This window comes from Camelus dromedarius, chromosome 21, assembly GCF_036321535.1.
Source record: "Camelus dromedarius isolate mCamDro1 chromosome 21, mCamDro1.pat, whole genome shotgun sequence".
In the NCBI taxonomy this organism is placed as follows: Eukaryota; Metazoa; Chordata; class Mammalia; order Artiodactyla; family Camelidae; genus Camelus; species Camelus dromedarius.
Window position 1 is genome coordinate 16819116 of NC_087456.1, and position 16572 is coordinate 16835687.

The following is a 16572-nucleotide window of genomic DNA, read 5'->3' on the forward strand; positions in this document are numbered from 1 at the left end:
GCAATTCAGATTTTCTACTGGACCACAAAACTTCTGTTAATATTACATAGAATGTGGATTCCAAAACAATCTTATAATGGTAGTCTAAAAGTGATATCTTGATTTAAAGCCCTATCTTACATTCCTATAAAGGGCGAATTTGGATTACATCAACCTTTGACCCACTGGTTCTGTCTTTGTCATCGACTGATAGTGATCCATCATGAGTGATAATAAAAATGATGGGAGAAGAGTTAAAAATCACTTTTTTCTTTGGTCTGTCCCTGACTTTCTGTGACATCTCAATGGGTCTAATCTGCATTTAACTCTCAACTGCTGGTAGGTCTTTAGCAGGTTGCTGGCATCTGAGCAGTCGGAAACATAGGAGATGCAAAAGGGCCCTTTGAAACTGGGCAGGAAGAAAATAAAGCTGAATATTAAGTAAAAGTTTGGCAGTGGTCCACAGAGCTGGGGGTTCAGATTGACCATGTAGTGCAGGGAGGACAGATGGCCACAAACTAGTCACAGGCCATCAAGATCAGAACACTATCCAACCATGAAGAGTGTGAAAAAACACACCAGGTTGGTGCAGCCTGCATAGATTGTGACTTTGTTTGTTAATTACTCACCATGTCTGAACAGTGGTGGAGGTGAAACAGATGTCTATAAAGGCCAGTAGGAGAGGAAGAAGTACGTGGGGGAATGGGGCTGGGAGTCTGATCTGTACGGGTTATGACGGTGAGCAGGTTTCTGAGTGATCAGGTGCTAGGAAAAGCCCCAGTGCAGGGGTGTGGCAGTTCTAGTTCCTCTGGAAACCCCAGAAGTTATTCTGAAATTCATTGGCCTTTTCCCGGTTCCATGTGGTTCATGTGACTACCAAGAAACTAAGCAAAAATTAAATGGAAAAAAAAAATGTAAAAGTTTGGCCCTTAATCTGGATTTGGATTAATTAGGATTGTTGTTTTTTATTTGCTAGCTGTTGGGGGGTTAGGTGGTACTGTTCAGATCAACCTAATTAAGCCTGGACTTTTATGTCTTTTATTTATTATAATTCTTACTAACTTTATCACGTAGGTCTGTTTCAATACTTTATAACATCTAGATTCAAGTTGCATGAACCTTCCATGAGAGCAGCTAGATATGTTTCTTTAAGGGATTTTGAACATTAAATGTACTTATTAGCCCGTTGAGGCTCACTAGAAAGATTCATATGCATATTCTCAAAAAGTTTAATGAACAATTTCAGTGGCTCCAATGATTCTCCTGAGGCCAACTCAAGTAATTCTCAGATTCTAAGGATTCCAAATTAAAAATCTCTGGGTTCAAGGAAATAGACAAATGGAAGGCAACATGAAAGGGAAAGAAAGACCATCAGCTGAAAGGATATTGAAACTTATCAATGAAAGTAAGCTTATGGAGAGGATAAGGCAGCAATATTCAAGGGAAATGAAAGGCATAAAAACAAAGAGGGCGGTTTAGCACTGAACATTCTCAGGTTAATATAAAAATGCCCTCCTCTTTCAAGCTCTTGAGCATTTGAAGTCAGAGTAGTTATTTTGCCTGTTAGTAATATGACCTGTTACTTTGAAATTTCAATATTGTAATTAACCATGACTCATAACTTTTAAATTCTTTTAACTTAGAGGCTCAGCTTCATGTCAATCGTATCAGATCCATTGCACTCATGCCATGACTGACGACCACAAAGCTGAAACTTTTTCACTACAAAAATAGATTAATAGGCTTCTCACAGACAGAGAGGAAGTTTCTTGAGGCAAATTGGCTTTAGCTGCACATTGGCTGTGGTATGTGAATAATAACCCAACGAATTGCTAATGGTACCTATAACCCCAAGTGATGAGAAGTTACGAGCGTAGGCCTTTGGGATTCAAGCAAACCAGGTTCAAATCCAGGCATCAACGTGTCCCGGACCAAACAAGTGCTTTAACTTCTCTGAACCTCTCATAATCCATAAATAAAATAAGGAATAATATTAGTGCCTATTTTATGAAGTTTATTAAAGATAATGGATGTAATCTGCATAGTGCAGTAAGACTTTTAAATAAATTAACTTTGATTGTAGTTGTTATTATTACTAGACATAAAATATTTTCTGATGAATAAAATGTTGATTTTCATGGAATTTTACCTAACAACTGTGACCTCCATTGGCAGGTCTTAGGATTTTTATTGTTTTATCTGGAAACATCCACGTTTCTTCCTGAACCCTTTACTTTCCTGTAAAATGCTTGATTTAGGTTTTTATCATCAAAACTGCTCTGAATAAAGTCTGTAAAAGTACTGTATTTTCCAACAACCCCACCCACATGGTGAAAATGATTGGTTAAGTACAAAGCTTACCTTTCTGATCATGAAGATATAAAAAGCTGCATCATACACAGTGCTGGAGTTAGTGAAGAGTTATGAAACAATAGATACTGTTAGAGTGACCAAGTGTCCACAATCACTAAACATCAAGAAACAAATCACAACATAAGGCATCCAAAGGATCATAAAGGTGAATGTCATACAAAAGCACATTCTGGCCAGTTTATTTTCATATCTTAAAATCCTTATCACTTTTATTGTCTGAAGATCTTCAATGCCACGAAGCCACAGAAAGGAAAAGGAAAAGAAAGGGTTGAAAATGTAAAAATCATTTTTGTTCATTGTTTTCATAATAGATATTCAGAACCATTCTTGGCCCTACCCTAACAGAAAGAGAAATGAATAGCACCTTGGGAGGCTGACATCTGATCCAGGACCTGCAGCTGGGCCCAGCCCTTAACCTCTCTGGGCCTCAGTCCCCTCATCTTAACATATTACATTGAACTACATAGTCTCTTAGATCCTTCAATGGTTTTTAATGTTTTCTAATTTGCCTAAAGAAGAATAAAATGAGTTATTTTATCTAGATCTTCAAGTTGCTAAAGGACATCCTGAAAGAGTCATGATAAATTGGAAATAATTTCTCCATGATCCTGGAATCTTTTATCCATAGCAAAATCCTCAGATTCTCAAACCAGGCAGCAAACATGTGATGCCAGGAGTTTTACATGGTAAAGCCTACAGCTGGTCTTGATGAAAACATAATTCCCAAATAAATTCTTAATGGCGACTACTGTGGCTTCCACTTTAGAGCGAATGACTATAAAGTGCAGTTTGATGAGGAATTTGTTCGTGGCTGGTTTCATCAGGGGCTCAGCTATAGAGGAGAATGCTTGGTAAAACCCAAGAAACCCCATTTCTCTAAAATCAGCATGTCTATGCCTAGTTTGTCCCCATTAAAGATATTTATGAATAATGGCCTATAGGCTGAAAGTTCTTTGAGTTTCTCAGATAAAAAGTTCTTTAGAAGTTCCTCCTATTATTATTATAAATGTGCTATTAAGATGAAGGGGAGAATATTCCTGTATATCAAAAGTATTTTCTTAAATAAAATGGTTGTTTCTGATGTACTAAGAAGCTAATTTTGCTACAAACATACAAATGCTTTATATATTGATATAAAATCACTGGCATACCACTAGTACTTAGTGTATAACTTTAAACTGGGAAATTTATTGCATTTCAACAAACTTTAAGTGCTTCTTTTATTTCTAGCAATATCATAAAGGTTAAGAAAAAATTTTCCAAAGAAAATCTGTTAAAACATGTGCTTATACTATTTTAAAATATATTTAAATTGATATATCTAAATTACTGATATTTTTAAGATTATTTATTTAGAATTCTGTATTCATATTGACAAGGAATGGAAGAAAACGTGAACAAGTAAAATGGCTGATTTTTTTTTTTTTTTTTTTAGAGTAGAGGAAATGTGTGGTAGTGACTGTTAAATTCCTGGTACTATTATTATCTATGTGTGCCATTATATTTTAAAAGAAGCGATTTTATTTAATGCGATAGAATATCAATCTATTTTCAGATCAGCGTTTTTGAGGGGATGGGAGTTTTTCCTTAGAGTTTTTAAGAAGGTTATGGAGTCCTAGTAAGAGCTCTAGGTTTGGAATTAGAGGATCTGGGTTCATATCCTAGATTCGCCACTTTTGCTCCTTGTGTGATGTTGAGCAAGTCAATTACCTTCTCTAAGAGTAAAGATTAAAGGAGATTAAAATGATTAACTTATTAGAGTTAACTGAGATCATCCATGTCTATTGTGTAGTATGAGACGAGAGCTGAGCATAGTGCTGGGGAGGCCCAAGGAAAAGAAGCCCTTGAAGGAGACTTTAGAAGATGGGGCCAGAGAGTCAGCAACAAAGATAGAAGAGAATGAGGTCCTAGAAAATTTGGGAGCAGAAAAATTACAATTAAATGGAAGCTGCCAACAATGTCAGAAGTCTCAATGCTACAGATGCCAGGAAAAAAAAAAAAGAAATAGAATGTGTTCATTGACTCTAACATTTGGGACATCATTAGTGACCACAATGAGGGCTGCTTCTGTGAGAGTGTGGTAGAAGAAGGAATCACCAATTTGCAATGGGTTGAGGAATAAATGTTAGGTAATTAAAGAGATAACTACTGAGAGTTGAGAGTATATTCTGCTTTTGAATTAAGCTAACATGGTTATATGCTAAAGGTAAAGAGCCAGTAGTGAGGGAGAGATTGAAGATATATGTGAAAGAGAAAATTATTACTTGAGGGAGGTCCCTGAGGCAGAGAACGGGGTGGGGAAGAAAACAGGAATCTAGGATCAGCTTGGTCTTGAGAGACCTCTCTCATTACCTTGCAACTGAAAAGAGGGGTCTAAGAACAAGTGTGAACATAGAGGTTTGTATAAAGGGAGGCAGGGAGTTGAGAAATTTGATAGTTGCCTTGTCTTGCATAATAAATAAGAGGCTTGATTGTTTGATAAGAATGAGGAGGAATAGGAGGGCAAGAGATGATGATGAGGACTGAGGATCTGTAATAGCAAATGCATAGTGAGAGCGAGCAATCTAGGGATCCAAGCACTGCTAGACACTGCTGAGAGGACATCTCACCGCTGAGTGTAGACAGTGGGAATCCAGTGTGGTTTTTCTCCAGCCCCTTTCTGTAGTTTGATTACAGGCATGGAGAAAACAAATAGTTGGATTGAACCAGGGATTTGTTTGCTTGTTTTTTTCAAAATAGATGTATATGAAGAAAGTTGGAACAGGAAAGTTGAGAGTAATAGGTCATGATTTAAAATGATGCATGTGGCTAAGTGATTTAAACGGGATGAAAGCTAGAGGGGTTTGGCAGAGTGAGCAATAGACTGGAGAATTTTTTTAAAACATTTTTTATTGATTTATAATCATTTTACAATGTTGTGTCAAATTCCAGTGTTCAGCACAATTTTTCAGTCGTTCATGGACATATACACACTCATTGTCACATTTTTTTCTCTGTGAGTTATCATAACATTTTGTGTATATTTCCCTGTGCTATACAGTGTAATCTTGTTTATCTATTCTACAATTTTGAAATCCCAGTCTTTCCCTTCCCACCCTCCACCCCCCTGGTAACCACAAGTCTGTATTCTCTGTCTGTGAGTCTATTTCTGTCCTGTATTTATGCTTTGTTTTTGTTTGTTTGTTTTTGTTTTTGTTTTTTAGATTCCACATATGAGCGATCTCATATGGTATTTTTCTTTCTCTTTCTGGCTTACTTCACTTAGAATGACATTCTCCAGGAGCATCCATGTTGCTGCAAATGGCATTATGTTGTCAGTTTTTATGGCTGAGTAGTATTCCATTGTATAAATATACCACTTCTTTATCCAGTCACCTGTTGATGGACATTTAGGCTGTTTCCATGTTTTGGCTATTGTGAATAGTGCTGCTATGAACATTGGGGTGCAGGTGTCATCCTGAAGTAGATTTCCTTCTGGATACAAGCCCAGGAGTGGGATTCCTGGGCCATATGGTAAGTCTATTCCTAGTCTTTTGAGGAATCTCCACACTGTTTTCCATAGTGGCTGCACCAAACTGCATTCCCACCAGCAGTGTAGGAGGGTTCCCCTTTCTCCACAGCCTCTCCAGCATTTGTCATTTGTGGATTTTTGAATGACGGCCATTCTGACTGGTGTGAGGTGATACCTCATTGTAGTTTTGATTTGCATTTCTCTGATAATTAGTGATATTGAGCACTTTTTCATGTGCTTTTTGATCATTTGTATGTCTTCCTTGGAGAATTGCTTGTTTAGGTCTTCTGCCCATTTTTGGATTGGGTTGTTTATTTTTTTCTTATTGAGTCGTATGAGCTGCTTATATATTCTGGAGATCAAGCCTTTGTCGGTTTCACTTGCAAAAATTTTCTCCCATTCCGTAGGTTTTCTTCTTGTTTTACTTCTGGTTTCCTTTGCTGTGCAGAAGCTTGTAAGTTTCATTAGGTCCCATTTGTTTATTCTTGCTTTTATTTCTTCTAGGAGAAAATTTTTGAAATGTATGTCAGATAATGTTTTGCCTATGTTTTCCTCTAGGAGGTTTATTGTATCTTGTCTTATGTTTAAGTCTTTAATCCATTTTGAGTTGATTTTTGTATATGGTGTAAGGGAGTGTTCTAGCTTCATTGTTTTACATGCTGCTGTCCAGTTTTCCCAACACCATTTGCTGAAGAGACTGTCTTTATTCCATTGTATATTCTTGCCTCCTTTGGCGAAGATGAGTTGACCAAAAGTTTGTGGGTTCATTTCTGGGCTCTTTGTTCTGTTCCATTGGTCTATATGTCTGTTTTGGTACCAATACCATGCTGTCTTGATGACTGTGGCTCTATAGTATTGTCTAAAGTCTGGGAGGGTTATTCCTCCAGCCTCTTTCTTTCTCTTTAGTAATGCTTTGGCAATTCTAGGTCTTCGATGGTTCCATATAAATTTTATTATGATTTGTTCTAGTTCTGTGAAATATATCCTGGGTAATTGGATAGGGATTGCATTAAATCTGTAGATTGCCTTGGGTAGTGTGACCATTTTAACAATATTGATTCTTCTAATCCAAGAGCATGGAATATCTTTCCATTTTTTAAAGTCTTCTTTAATTTCCTTCATCAATGGTTTATAGTTTTCTGTGTATAATTCTTTCACCTCCTTGGTTAGATTTATTCCCAGGTATTTTATTACTTTGGGTGCTATTTTAAAGGGGATTGTTTCTTTACTTTCTTCTTCTGTTGATTTATCGTTAGTGTAAAGAAATGCAACTGATTTTTGAACGTTAATTTTGTAACCTGCTACCTTGCTGAATTCTTCAATCAGCTCTAGTAGCTTTTGTGTGGACCTTTTAGGGTTTTCTATATATAGTAACATGTCATCAGCATATAATGACACTTTTACCTCTTCTTTTCCAATTTGGATCCCTTTTATTTCTTTCTCTTGCCTGACTGCTGTGGCTAGGACTTCCAGGACTATGTTGAATAGGAGTAGTGATAGTGGGCATCCTTGTCTTGTCCCAGATTTTAGTGGGAAGCTTTTGAGTTTTTCACCATTGAGTACTATGCTGGCTGTAGGTTTGTCATATAGAATGGGTAAACTCATTGACAGAGATGAGGAATGATCTAATAGCTTTGCAAAGCCGACTAGATAATGCAGAGGAACGAATTAGTGATCTAGAAGACAGGGCAATAGAAAGCACCCATTCAGAAGAACTACAAGATAAGCAAATAAAAAATAATGAAAATAGCATAAGGGACCTATGGGATAATATAAAGCGTCCCAATCTTCACATAATAGGGGTCCCAGAAGGGGAAGAAAGATCAAAGGGGATTGAAAAGGTTTTTGAAGAAATCATGACTGAAAACCTCCCAAACTTAAAGAAGGAATCAGATATCCAAGTACAGGAAGCTCAGAGGGTCCCAAACAGGAAGAACCCAAATAGACCCACACCAAGACATATCATAATCAAGATGGCCAGAGTCATGGATAAAGAAATGATTCTAAAGGCAGCAAGAGAAAAGCAAAGAGTAAGTTACAAGGGAACCCCCATAAGGCTCTCAGCTGATTTCTCTACACAAACACTACAGGACAGAAGGGAGTGGCAAGATATATTCAAAGCCCTGAATGAAAAAAAGATGCAGCCTAGGATACTTTATCCAGCAAGGCTATCCTTTAGGATAGAAGGAGAAATAAAGAGTTTCACAGACAAAAAAAAAAAAGCTGCAGGAGTTTAGCAACACTAAACCCACGCTAAAAGAAATACTGAAAGGGCTATTCTAAATAGAAAAGCAGCAGGATGCTACAGAAATGAGAAACACACAACTGGAAAGGTGATAACTCATGAATTACAAATAAACACGAAATTATAAAAGAAGACATACAAATCACTGAGAGTGGGAGAGGGAGGCAGGGAAATATAGAATATTTTTTTCTTTCTTTTTAAAATTTTTTTAACAGTAAGATGGGTTTGAGATCATGTTACTATCAGTTTAATAAAAACAGTTATAGTAATGGGTTAATAGATTTACAAAAAAGGGTAACCACAAGCCAAAAATTTACAAGGGAGTCACAAAAATTAAATAAAATCCATGATAATACAAAGGAAAATTACCAAACCACAAAAGGAAGAAGAAAGGAACAAAGAGGATATACCAATTCAACTTCAAAGATAAGTTCAAAATGGCAATAAACACACATCTATCATTAATTACTGTAAATGTTAATGGACTAAATGCTCCAGTCAAAAGACATAGAGGGGCAGACTGGATAATAAAGCAAGAACCTTCAATATGCTGCATACAAGAGACCCACTTTAGGGAGAAGGACACATATAGATTGAGAGTGAAAGGATGGAAAAGGATATTCCATGCCAATGGAAAAGCCAAAAAAGCAGGTGTTGCAGTACTGATTTCAGACAAAATAGACTTTAAAACAAAGGACATAAAGAAAGATAAAGAAGGACATTTTATAATAATTAAAGGAGTGAAACAAGATGAGGATATTACACTCGTTAATATATATGCACCCAATATAGGAGCACCTAAGTACATACAAGAATTACTAACAGAGATAAAGGGGGATATTGATGGGAATACAATCATAGTTGGAGATTTTAACACTGCATTAACATAACTAGACAGATCTTCCAGACAGAAAATAAACAAGGCAACAGAGAAATTAAATACTACAATAGAAAAACTAGATTTGGTGGATATTTTCAGAGCATTACACCCCCAAAAAATAGGATATACATTCTTTTCAAGTGCACATGGAACATTTTCCAGGATCGATCATGTACTTGGGCACAAAAGAAACCTCAACAATTTTAAGAAGATAGAAATTATCTCAAGCATCTTTACTGACCACAATGCCATGAAACTGGAAATCAACAACAGAGAAACAAAGGAGAAAAAAAGGAAAGTATGGAGATCAAACAATATGTTATTGAAAAAACAATGGATCAATGAGGAAATCAAAGCTGAGATTAAAAAATACCTTGAGACAAATGATAATGAAAGCACAACCACTCAAAACCTATGGGACACAGCAAAGGCAGTGCTAAGAGGGAAGTTTATAGTGATACAGGCCTTCCTCAAAAAAGAAGAACAATCTCAAATAAACAAGTTAACCCACCACATGAATGAATTAGAAAAAGAAGAACAAAAAGCCCCAAAAAGCAGCAGAAGGAAGGAAATAATAAAGATCAGAGAGGAATTAAATACAATAGAGATTAACAAGACCATAGAAAAAATCAACCAAACCAAAAGCTGGTTTCTTGAAAAAGTAAATAAAATCGACAAACCTCTGGCCAAACTCACAAAGAAGAAAAAAGAGAGAGCACAAATTAGCAAAATAAGAAAGGAAAATGGAGAAATTACAACAAACAAAATAGAAATAGACTATCATTCGAGAATATAGTTTTTTATGAAAAACTATATGGAACCAAACTGGATAACCTAGAGGAGATGGACAAGTTTCTGGAAACATACTGTCCACCAAAACTGAATCAAGAAGAAAATGAACACTTGAACAATCCGATCACTAGAAAGGAAATAGAAATAGCAATTAAAAACCTCCCTACAAATAAAAGTCCAGGACCGGACGGCTTCACCGGGGAATTCTACCAAACATACAAAGAACTCATACCAGTCCTTCTCAAACTCTTCCAGACGATTGAAAAGGAGGGAATACTCCCAAACTCATTCTATGAAGCCACCATCACCCTGATACCAAAACCAGGTAAAGACACTACAAAAAAAGAGAATTATAGGCCAATATCACTGATGAACATAGACAACAAAATCCTCACCAAAATTTTAGCAAATAGAATCCAACAACACATAAAAAAGATTATACATCATGACCAAGTGGGGTTCATCCCAGGGACACAAGGCTGGTTCAACATACGCAAATCAATCAATGTAATACATCACATCAACAAGAGAAAGGACAAAAACCACATGATCATCTCAATCAATGCAGAAAAAGCATTTGATAAAATTCAACACCCATTTATGATAAAAACTCTCGCCAAAGTGGGTATAGAGGGAACATATCTCAACATAAGAGACTGGAGAATTTTGATGAGAGAAGAGAACAGAGTAGGAAGAAGTAGTGAATGAGTAAGGAAAATGTACATGGTTGAAGTTAAGAGATTGGGATGTGGAGTATGCCCCACAGTCTGTAACTCCAGATGTCTTTCTTGCTAGCACCTAAAAGCAAACCTGCTGTGGTCAGCTCTTGTCATTTATGACTCAAAAGTGATTTCCAGAGAAAATGTCTGTACCACTCTCTAGTGGGTTTATGTGAACTTTGGATGAATAAAATTACGGGAAGTGTGGAATTCCCTTTACTAGAGTTCTTAAATTCTAAGAATGCTGGAGAATGTAGGTTTTTTTTTTTTGGTTATTGTCTATTTTTGTCTGTCCAGAACCCCTTTCCTTCCTTCTTGTGGTTTAGAGAGTGATATATAAAGAGTAAATGTTACTCCTCAATGATCTTCTCAGAAAGTGACTTATAGTGCAAACTTTTATCAAGTGGGAAGTCCCTGAGAACTGTGCCAGCTGTAGGAAAGAGTATAACTCTCTTCCACATGAACTTTTCTACCCTGCATGGTTTGGGGCAGGAGCATTCATAGTCTTCAACTCACCCTTCACTTCAACTCAATGGAATACAGAATATGGCCATAGCAATGAGCAATGACACCCACAGGCACCACCAGGGAGCCAAGAAATAAGAAAAGCACAAAGCAGAAGTCATTGGCATCTTGGATTTCCAGTCTACAGCACATCCTAGTCCATGAAACAGGATGTACCTGTTTCAGCCCATGAGAGGCACTCCTGACCACACCAGTGTGTACAGCCAGATGTAGGTAACGGCCCTCCAGGTCCAGAAAAAAGTGATCATTCTGGCATGAACCACATGAATATAACATTCATAGGCCAGCACAGTTAGGCTGATAATGGAGACAATCCCTGCAAGAAGAGAAAGTGGGATAGCATATCATGGCACAGGGCGGGAAGGGGCAGACAGAACAGAAGTGATACATTCTCCACTGGCAATAACTTACAGAGTATCTGGAATGAACAGAATACTTTAAAAGCCAAAATATCTAGAAGGAATAATGCCTGACAGTCCCCAGGAAATTCCACTGGAGACATATTTACTCATAAAAGAAAATGTGGACTGGAAAACGGCATGTGAATTATAGCAGGTCAATAAATAAATAAAAGCTCTAAAGTCAGCCCTGGCCCATTGGTGCAGTTACTGTGTTAAATTTTCTGCCAAAGAGAAACTCTGGAGTGATGCAGCAAGAGTCACTAAAACAAATGTCTCTCTTGGTTTTGACCTTTCTCAGCTGTATCTGACTCAGCTATGGAAATAAAGTCAAAAAGGGTTCCACAAGTGACCCAAACTGACCAAAGTGACGGTAAATAATACACTAGAAGGAACCAAGAATAGGCTAAATGAAGCAATAGAGTGGATCAGTGAGCTTGAAGATAGAGTAGTAGAAAGAACAGAAAAGAGAAAAAAGAATGAAAAGAAATGAGGATTGTTCAAGAAACCCCTGGACAACAGCAAGTGCACTGATATTTGCATTATAGGGGTCCCAGAAGGAGACGAGAGAGAGAAAATGTCTGAGAAAATATGTGAAGAGGTAATAGCTGAAAACTTCCCTAACCTGGAAAAGGAAATAGTTACCCAAGTCCAGGAAGCACAGAGAGTCCCATACAGGATTAACCCAAAGAGGAACAAGCCGAGGCACACTGAAATCAAACTGAAAAAAATTAAAGATAAGAAGAAAATATTAAAAGCAGCAAGAGAAAAGCAACAACAACATACAAGGAAACTTCCATAAGGTTATCGGCTGATTTTTCAACAGAAACTCTGCAGACCAGAATAGAGTGGCATGATATATTTAAGTGATGAAAGGGAAAAACCCACAACCAAGAATACTTTACCTAACAAGGCTCTCATTCAGATTTGATGGAGAAATCAAAAGCTTCACAGATAAACAAAAGCTAAAAGAATTCAGCACCACCAAACCAGCTTTACAACATATGCTAAAGGAAATTCTCCAGGTAGAAAAGATAAGGCCACAACTAGAAACAAGAAAATTACAAAATGGGAACACTCATCATGAAAGGCAAATATACAGTAAAGGTAGGAAATCATCCACACACAAACTAATAGGGAAGTTAAAAGACAAAAGTAGTAAAATCATCTGTATCCACAGTAAGTAGTTAAAGATAGAAAAAACAATTAGATGTAAAATATGACATCAAAACCAGTAATTGTGACGGGAGGAGAGCACCAATGAGGATATGTAAAATGCATCTGAAATTAAGAGATCAGCAACTGATGTAAATGTAAATGGATTAAATGCTCTAACCAAAAGACATAGACTGGCTGAATGGATACAAAATCAAGACATGTATATGCTGTCTACAAGAGACCCATTTAAGTGCTACAGACATACAGGCTGAAAGTGAGGGGATGGAAAAAGCTATTCCATGCAAGTGGAAACCAAAAGAAAGCTGGAGTAGCAATACTTATATCATACAAAGTAGATTTTAAAATAAAGATGGGTACAAGAGACAAAGAAGGATACTACATAATGAGCAAAGGATCAATTCAAGAAGATATCACAATTATGAGTATATATGCACCCAAGATAGGAAACCTCAATATACAAGGCAAACTATTAACAGACAAAAAGAGAAATTCATAGTAACACAATAACAGTGAAGAACCTCAACACCTCTCTGACATCTATGGACAGATCATCCAGACAGAAAATCAATAAGGTAGTAGAAGACTTAAATGACACATTAGACCAGATTGACATAATATTTATAGAGCATTCCATCTGAAAGCAGCATAATACACATACTTCTCAAGTGCACATGGAACATTCTTCAGGATAGATCACATGCTGGCCCACAAAGCAAGCCTTGGTAAATTGAATAAAACTGAAATCATATCAAGCATCTTTTTGATCACAATGCTACGAGATTAGAAATCAACTACAGGAAAAAAACTTCAAAAACCACAAACATATGGAGGCTAAACAATATGCTACTAAACAACCAATGAAACACTGAAGAAATTTAAAAGGAAATCAAAAAATGATTAGAGACAAATGAAAACAAAAACATGACAATCCAGAACCTCTGGGACATGGCAAAAGCAGTTTCAAGAAGGAAGTTTATAGCAATTCAAGCTTACCTCAGGAAACAAGAACGATCTTAAATAAACAATCTAACCTTACACCTAAGGCAATTAGAGAAAGAACAAACAAAGCCTAAAGTTAGTAGAAGGAAAGAAATCATAAAGATTAGAGCAGAAATAAACGAAATAGAGAATTAAAAAAAATAAGAAAGATCAATGAAACTAAGAGGTGGTTCTTTGAAAAGATAACTAAAATTGATAAACCTTTAGGCAGATTCATCAAGAAAAAAGGGGTGAGGGCCCCAATTAATAAAATCAGAAATGAAAAAGAAGTTAAGAATAAGGTAGAGGGTGGGAAGGGATAGACTGGGATTTCAAAATTGTAGAATAGATTACACTGTATAGCACAGGGAAATATACACAAAGTGTTATGATAACTCACAGAGAAAAAAATGTGACAATGAGTGTGTATATGTCCATGAATAACTGAAAAATTGTGCTGAACACTGGAATTTGACACAACATTGTAAAATGATTATAAATCAATAAAAAATGTTAAAAAAAAAGAAGTTAAGCTGACAACACAGAAATACAAGGGTTCATAAGAGGCTAATATGAGCAACTGCATGCCAACAAAAAAAGACAACCTAGAAGAAATGGATAATTTCTTATAAAGGTACAATCTTCTAAGACTGAACCAGGGAGAAATAGAAAATACAAATAGACAAATTACCAGTACTGAAATTGAATCAGTAATTTAAGAACTCCCAACAAACAAAAGTCCAAGACCTGATGGCTTCACAGGTGAATTCTACCAAACATTTAGAGAAGAGTTAACATCTATCCTTCTGAAACTATCCCAAAAACTTGCAGAGGAAAGAACACTTCTGAACTCATTCTATGAGGCCACCATCACCCTGATACCAAAACCATAAAAAGATATCACAATTAAATAAAATTAAAGTCCAATATCATTTATGAATATAGATGCAAAAATCCTCAACAAAATAGTAGCAAATCAACTCCAACAATGTATTTAAAAGATCATACACCATAATCAAGTGGGACTCATCCCAGACATGCAAGGATTTTTCAATATCTGCAAATCAATCAGTGTGATACACCACATTAGTACACTGAAGAATAAAAACCATATGGTCATCTCAATAGATGCAGAAAAAGCTTTTGATAAAATTTCACATCCATTTATGCTAAAAACTCTCCAGAGAGTGGGCATAGAGGGAACATACCTAAATATTATAAAGGTCATATATGACAAACTGACATCTAACATCACACTCAATGGTGAAAAGCTGAAAGCATTTCCTCTAAGATCAGGAACAAGACAAAGATGCCCACTCTTGCCACTTTTATTTAATATAATCTTGGAAGTCTTAGTCAAAAAAATCAGATGAGAAAAAGAAATAAAAGGAATCCAAATTGGAAAAAAAGAAGTAAAACTGTCACCATTTGCAGATGACACAATACTATAAACAGAAAATCCCAAAGACTGTACCAGCTACCAGAAAACTACTAGAGCTCATCAGTGAATTCAGCAAAGTTGGAGGATACAAAATTAACATACAGAAATCAGTTGCATTTCTATACATGAATGACAAAATATCAGAAAAAAATTAAGGAAAAACTCCCATTTCCCACTGCATCAAATTTGATACCTAGGAATAAACCTACCTAAGGAGGCAAAAGACCTATACTCTGAAACCTATAAGACACTGATGAAAGAAATTGAAGATGACACAAATAGATGGAAAGATATACTGTGTTCTTAAATTTGAAGAATCAATTTTGTTAAAATTGTTACTACCCAAAGCAATATACAGATTCAGTGCAATCTATATCAAATTACCAATGACATTTTTCACAGAGCTGAAACAAAAAATGTTAAAATTTGTATGGAAACACAAAAGACCCCATATAGCCAAAACTATCTTGAGAAAGAACAACAAAGCTGGAGGAATCATACTCTCTGGCTTCAGACTAACTACAAAGCTACAGTAATCAAAGCAGAGTGGTACTGGCACAAAACCAGATACATAGATCAATGGAACAGGATAGAAAGTCCAGAAATAAATCCACACACTAATGGTCAATTAATCTGACAACAGAGACAAGAATATACAATGCAGAAAAGACAGTCTCTTCAATAAATGGTGCTGGGGAAACTGGACAGCTACATGTAAAAGAATAAAATTAGAACAGTCTCTAACACCATATACAAAAATAAACTCAAAATGGATTAAAGACCTAAATGTAAGACCAGATACTATAAAACCCCTATAGGAAAACATAGGCAGGACACTCTGACATAAATTGCAGCAATATTTTTTATACTCCTATACTGGAATTAAAAGCAAAAATAAACAAATGGGACTTAGTTATACTTAAAAGCTTTTGCACATCTAAGGATACCATAAACAAAATGAAAAGATAATCTACAGAATGGGAGAAAATATTTGCCAATGATGCATCTGACAAGGGACTAATTTCCAAAATATACAAACAGCTCATACAGTTTAATATCAAAAAACAAACAAAAAACAAGCACTTCAATTAAAAAATGGGCAAAAGACCTAAATAGATGTTTCTTCAAAGAAGACATCCACATGGCCATCAGGCACATGAAAAGATGCTCAACGTTATTAATTATTAGAGAAATTCAAATCAAAACTACAATGAGGTATCACCTCACACCAGTCAGAATGGCAATCATTAAAAGGGTTGCAAATGATAAATTCTGGAAAGGGTGTGGAGAAAAAGGAAACTTGGTAGGAATATGAGCTGGTGCAGCCACTATGAAAAACAGTATGAAGGTTCCTTAAAAAACTAAAAATAGTTACCATACCATCCAGCAAGCCCACTCCTGGGCATATATCTGGAGAAAAACTGTATTTCAAAAAGACACATGGACTTGTCACAGCAGCACTATTCACAATAGCCAAGACAGGGAAATAACCTAAATGTCCATGGGTAGATAACTGGATAAAGAAGATGTGGTATATATGTAATACAATGGA

At 36.1% G+C, this 16572-nt stretch overlaps 1 protein-coding gene across 1 annotated transcript in view; it reads right to left on the minus strand.

The window, feature by feature from the left end:
* Positions 1-16572, minus strand: part of OPN3 (opsin 3) — a 24169-nt gene continuing 7597 nt past the window's right edge. The window contains 5 exon segments of the mRNA XM_010992162.3: positions 1-388; positions 2341-2593; positions 11026-11134; positions 11137-11370; positions 12655-12775. Coding sequence (XP_010990464.3) covers positions 125-388; positions 2341-2593; positions 11026-11134; positions 11137-11370; positions 12655-12775 — 981 coding nt within the window. The 3' untranslated portion in view covers positions 1-124.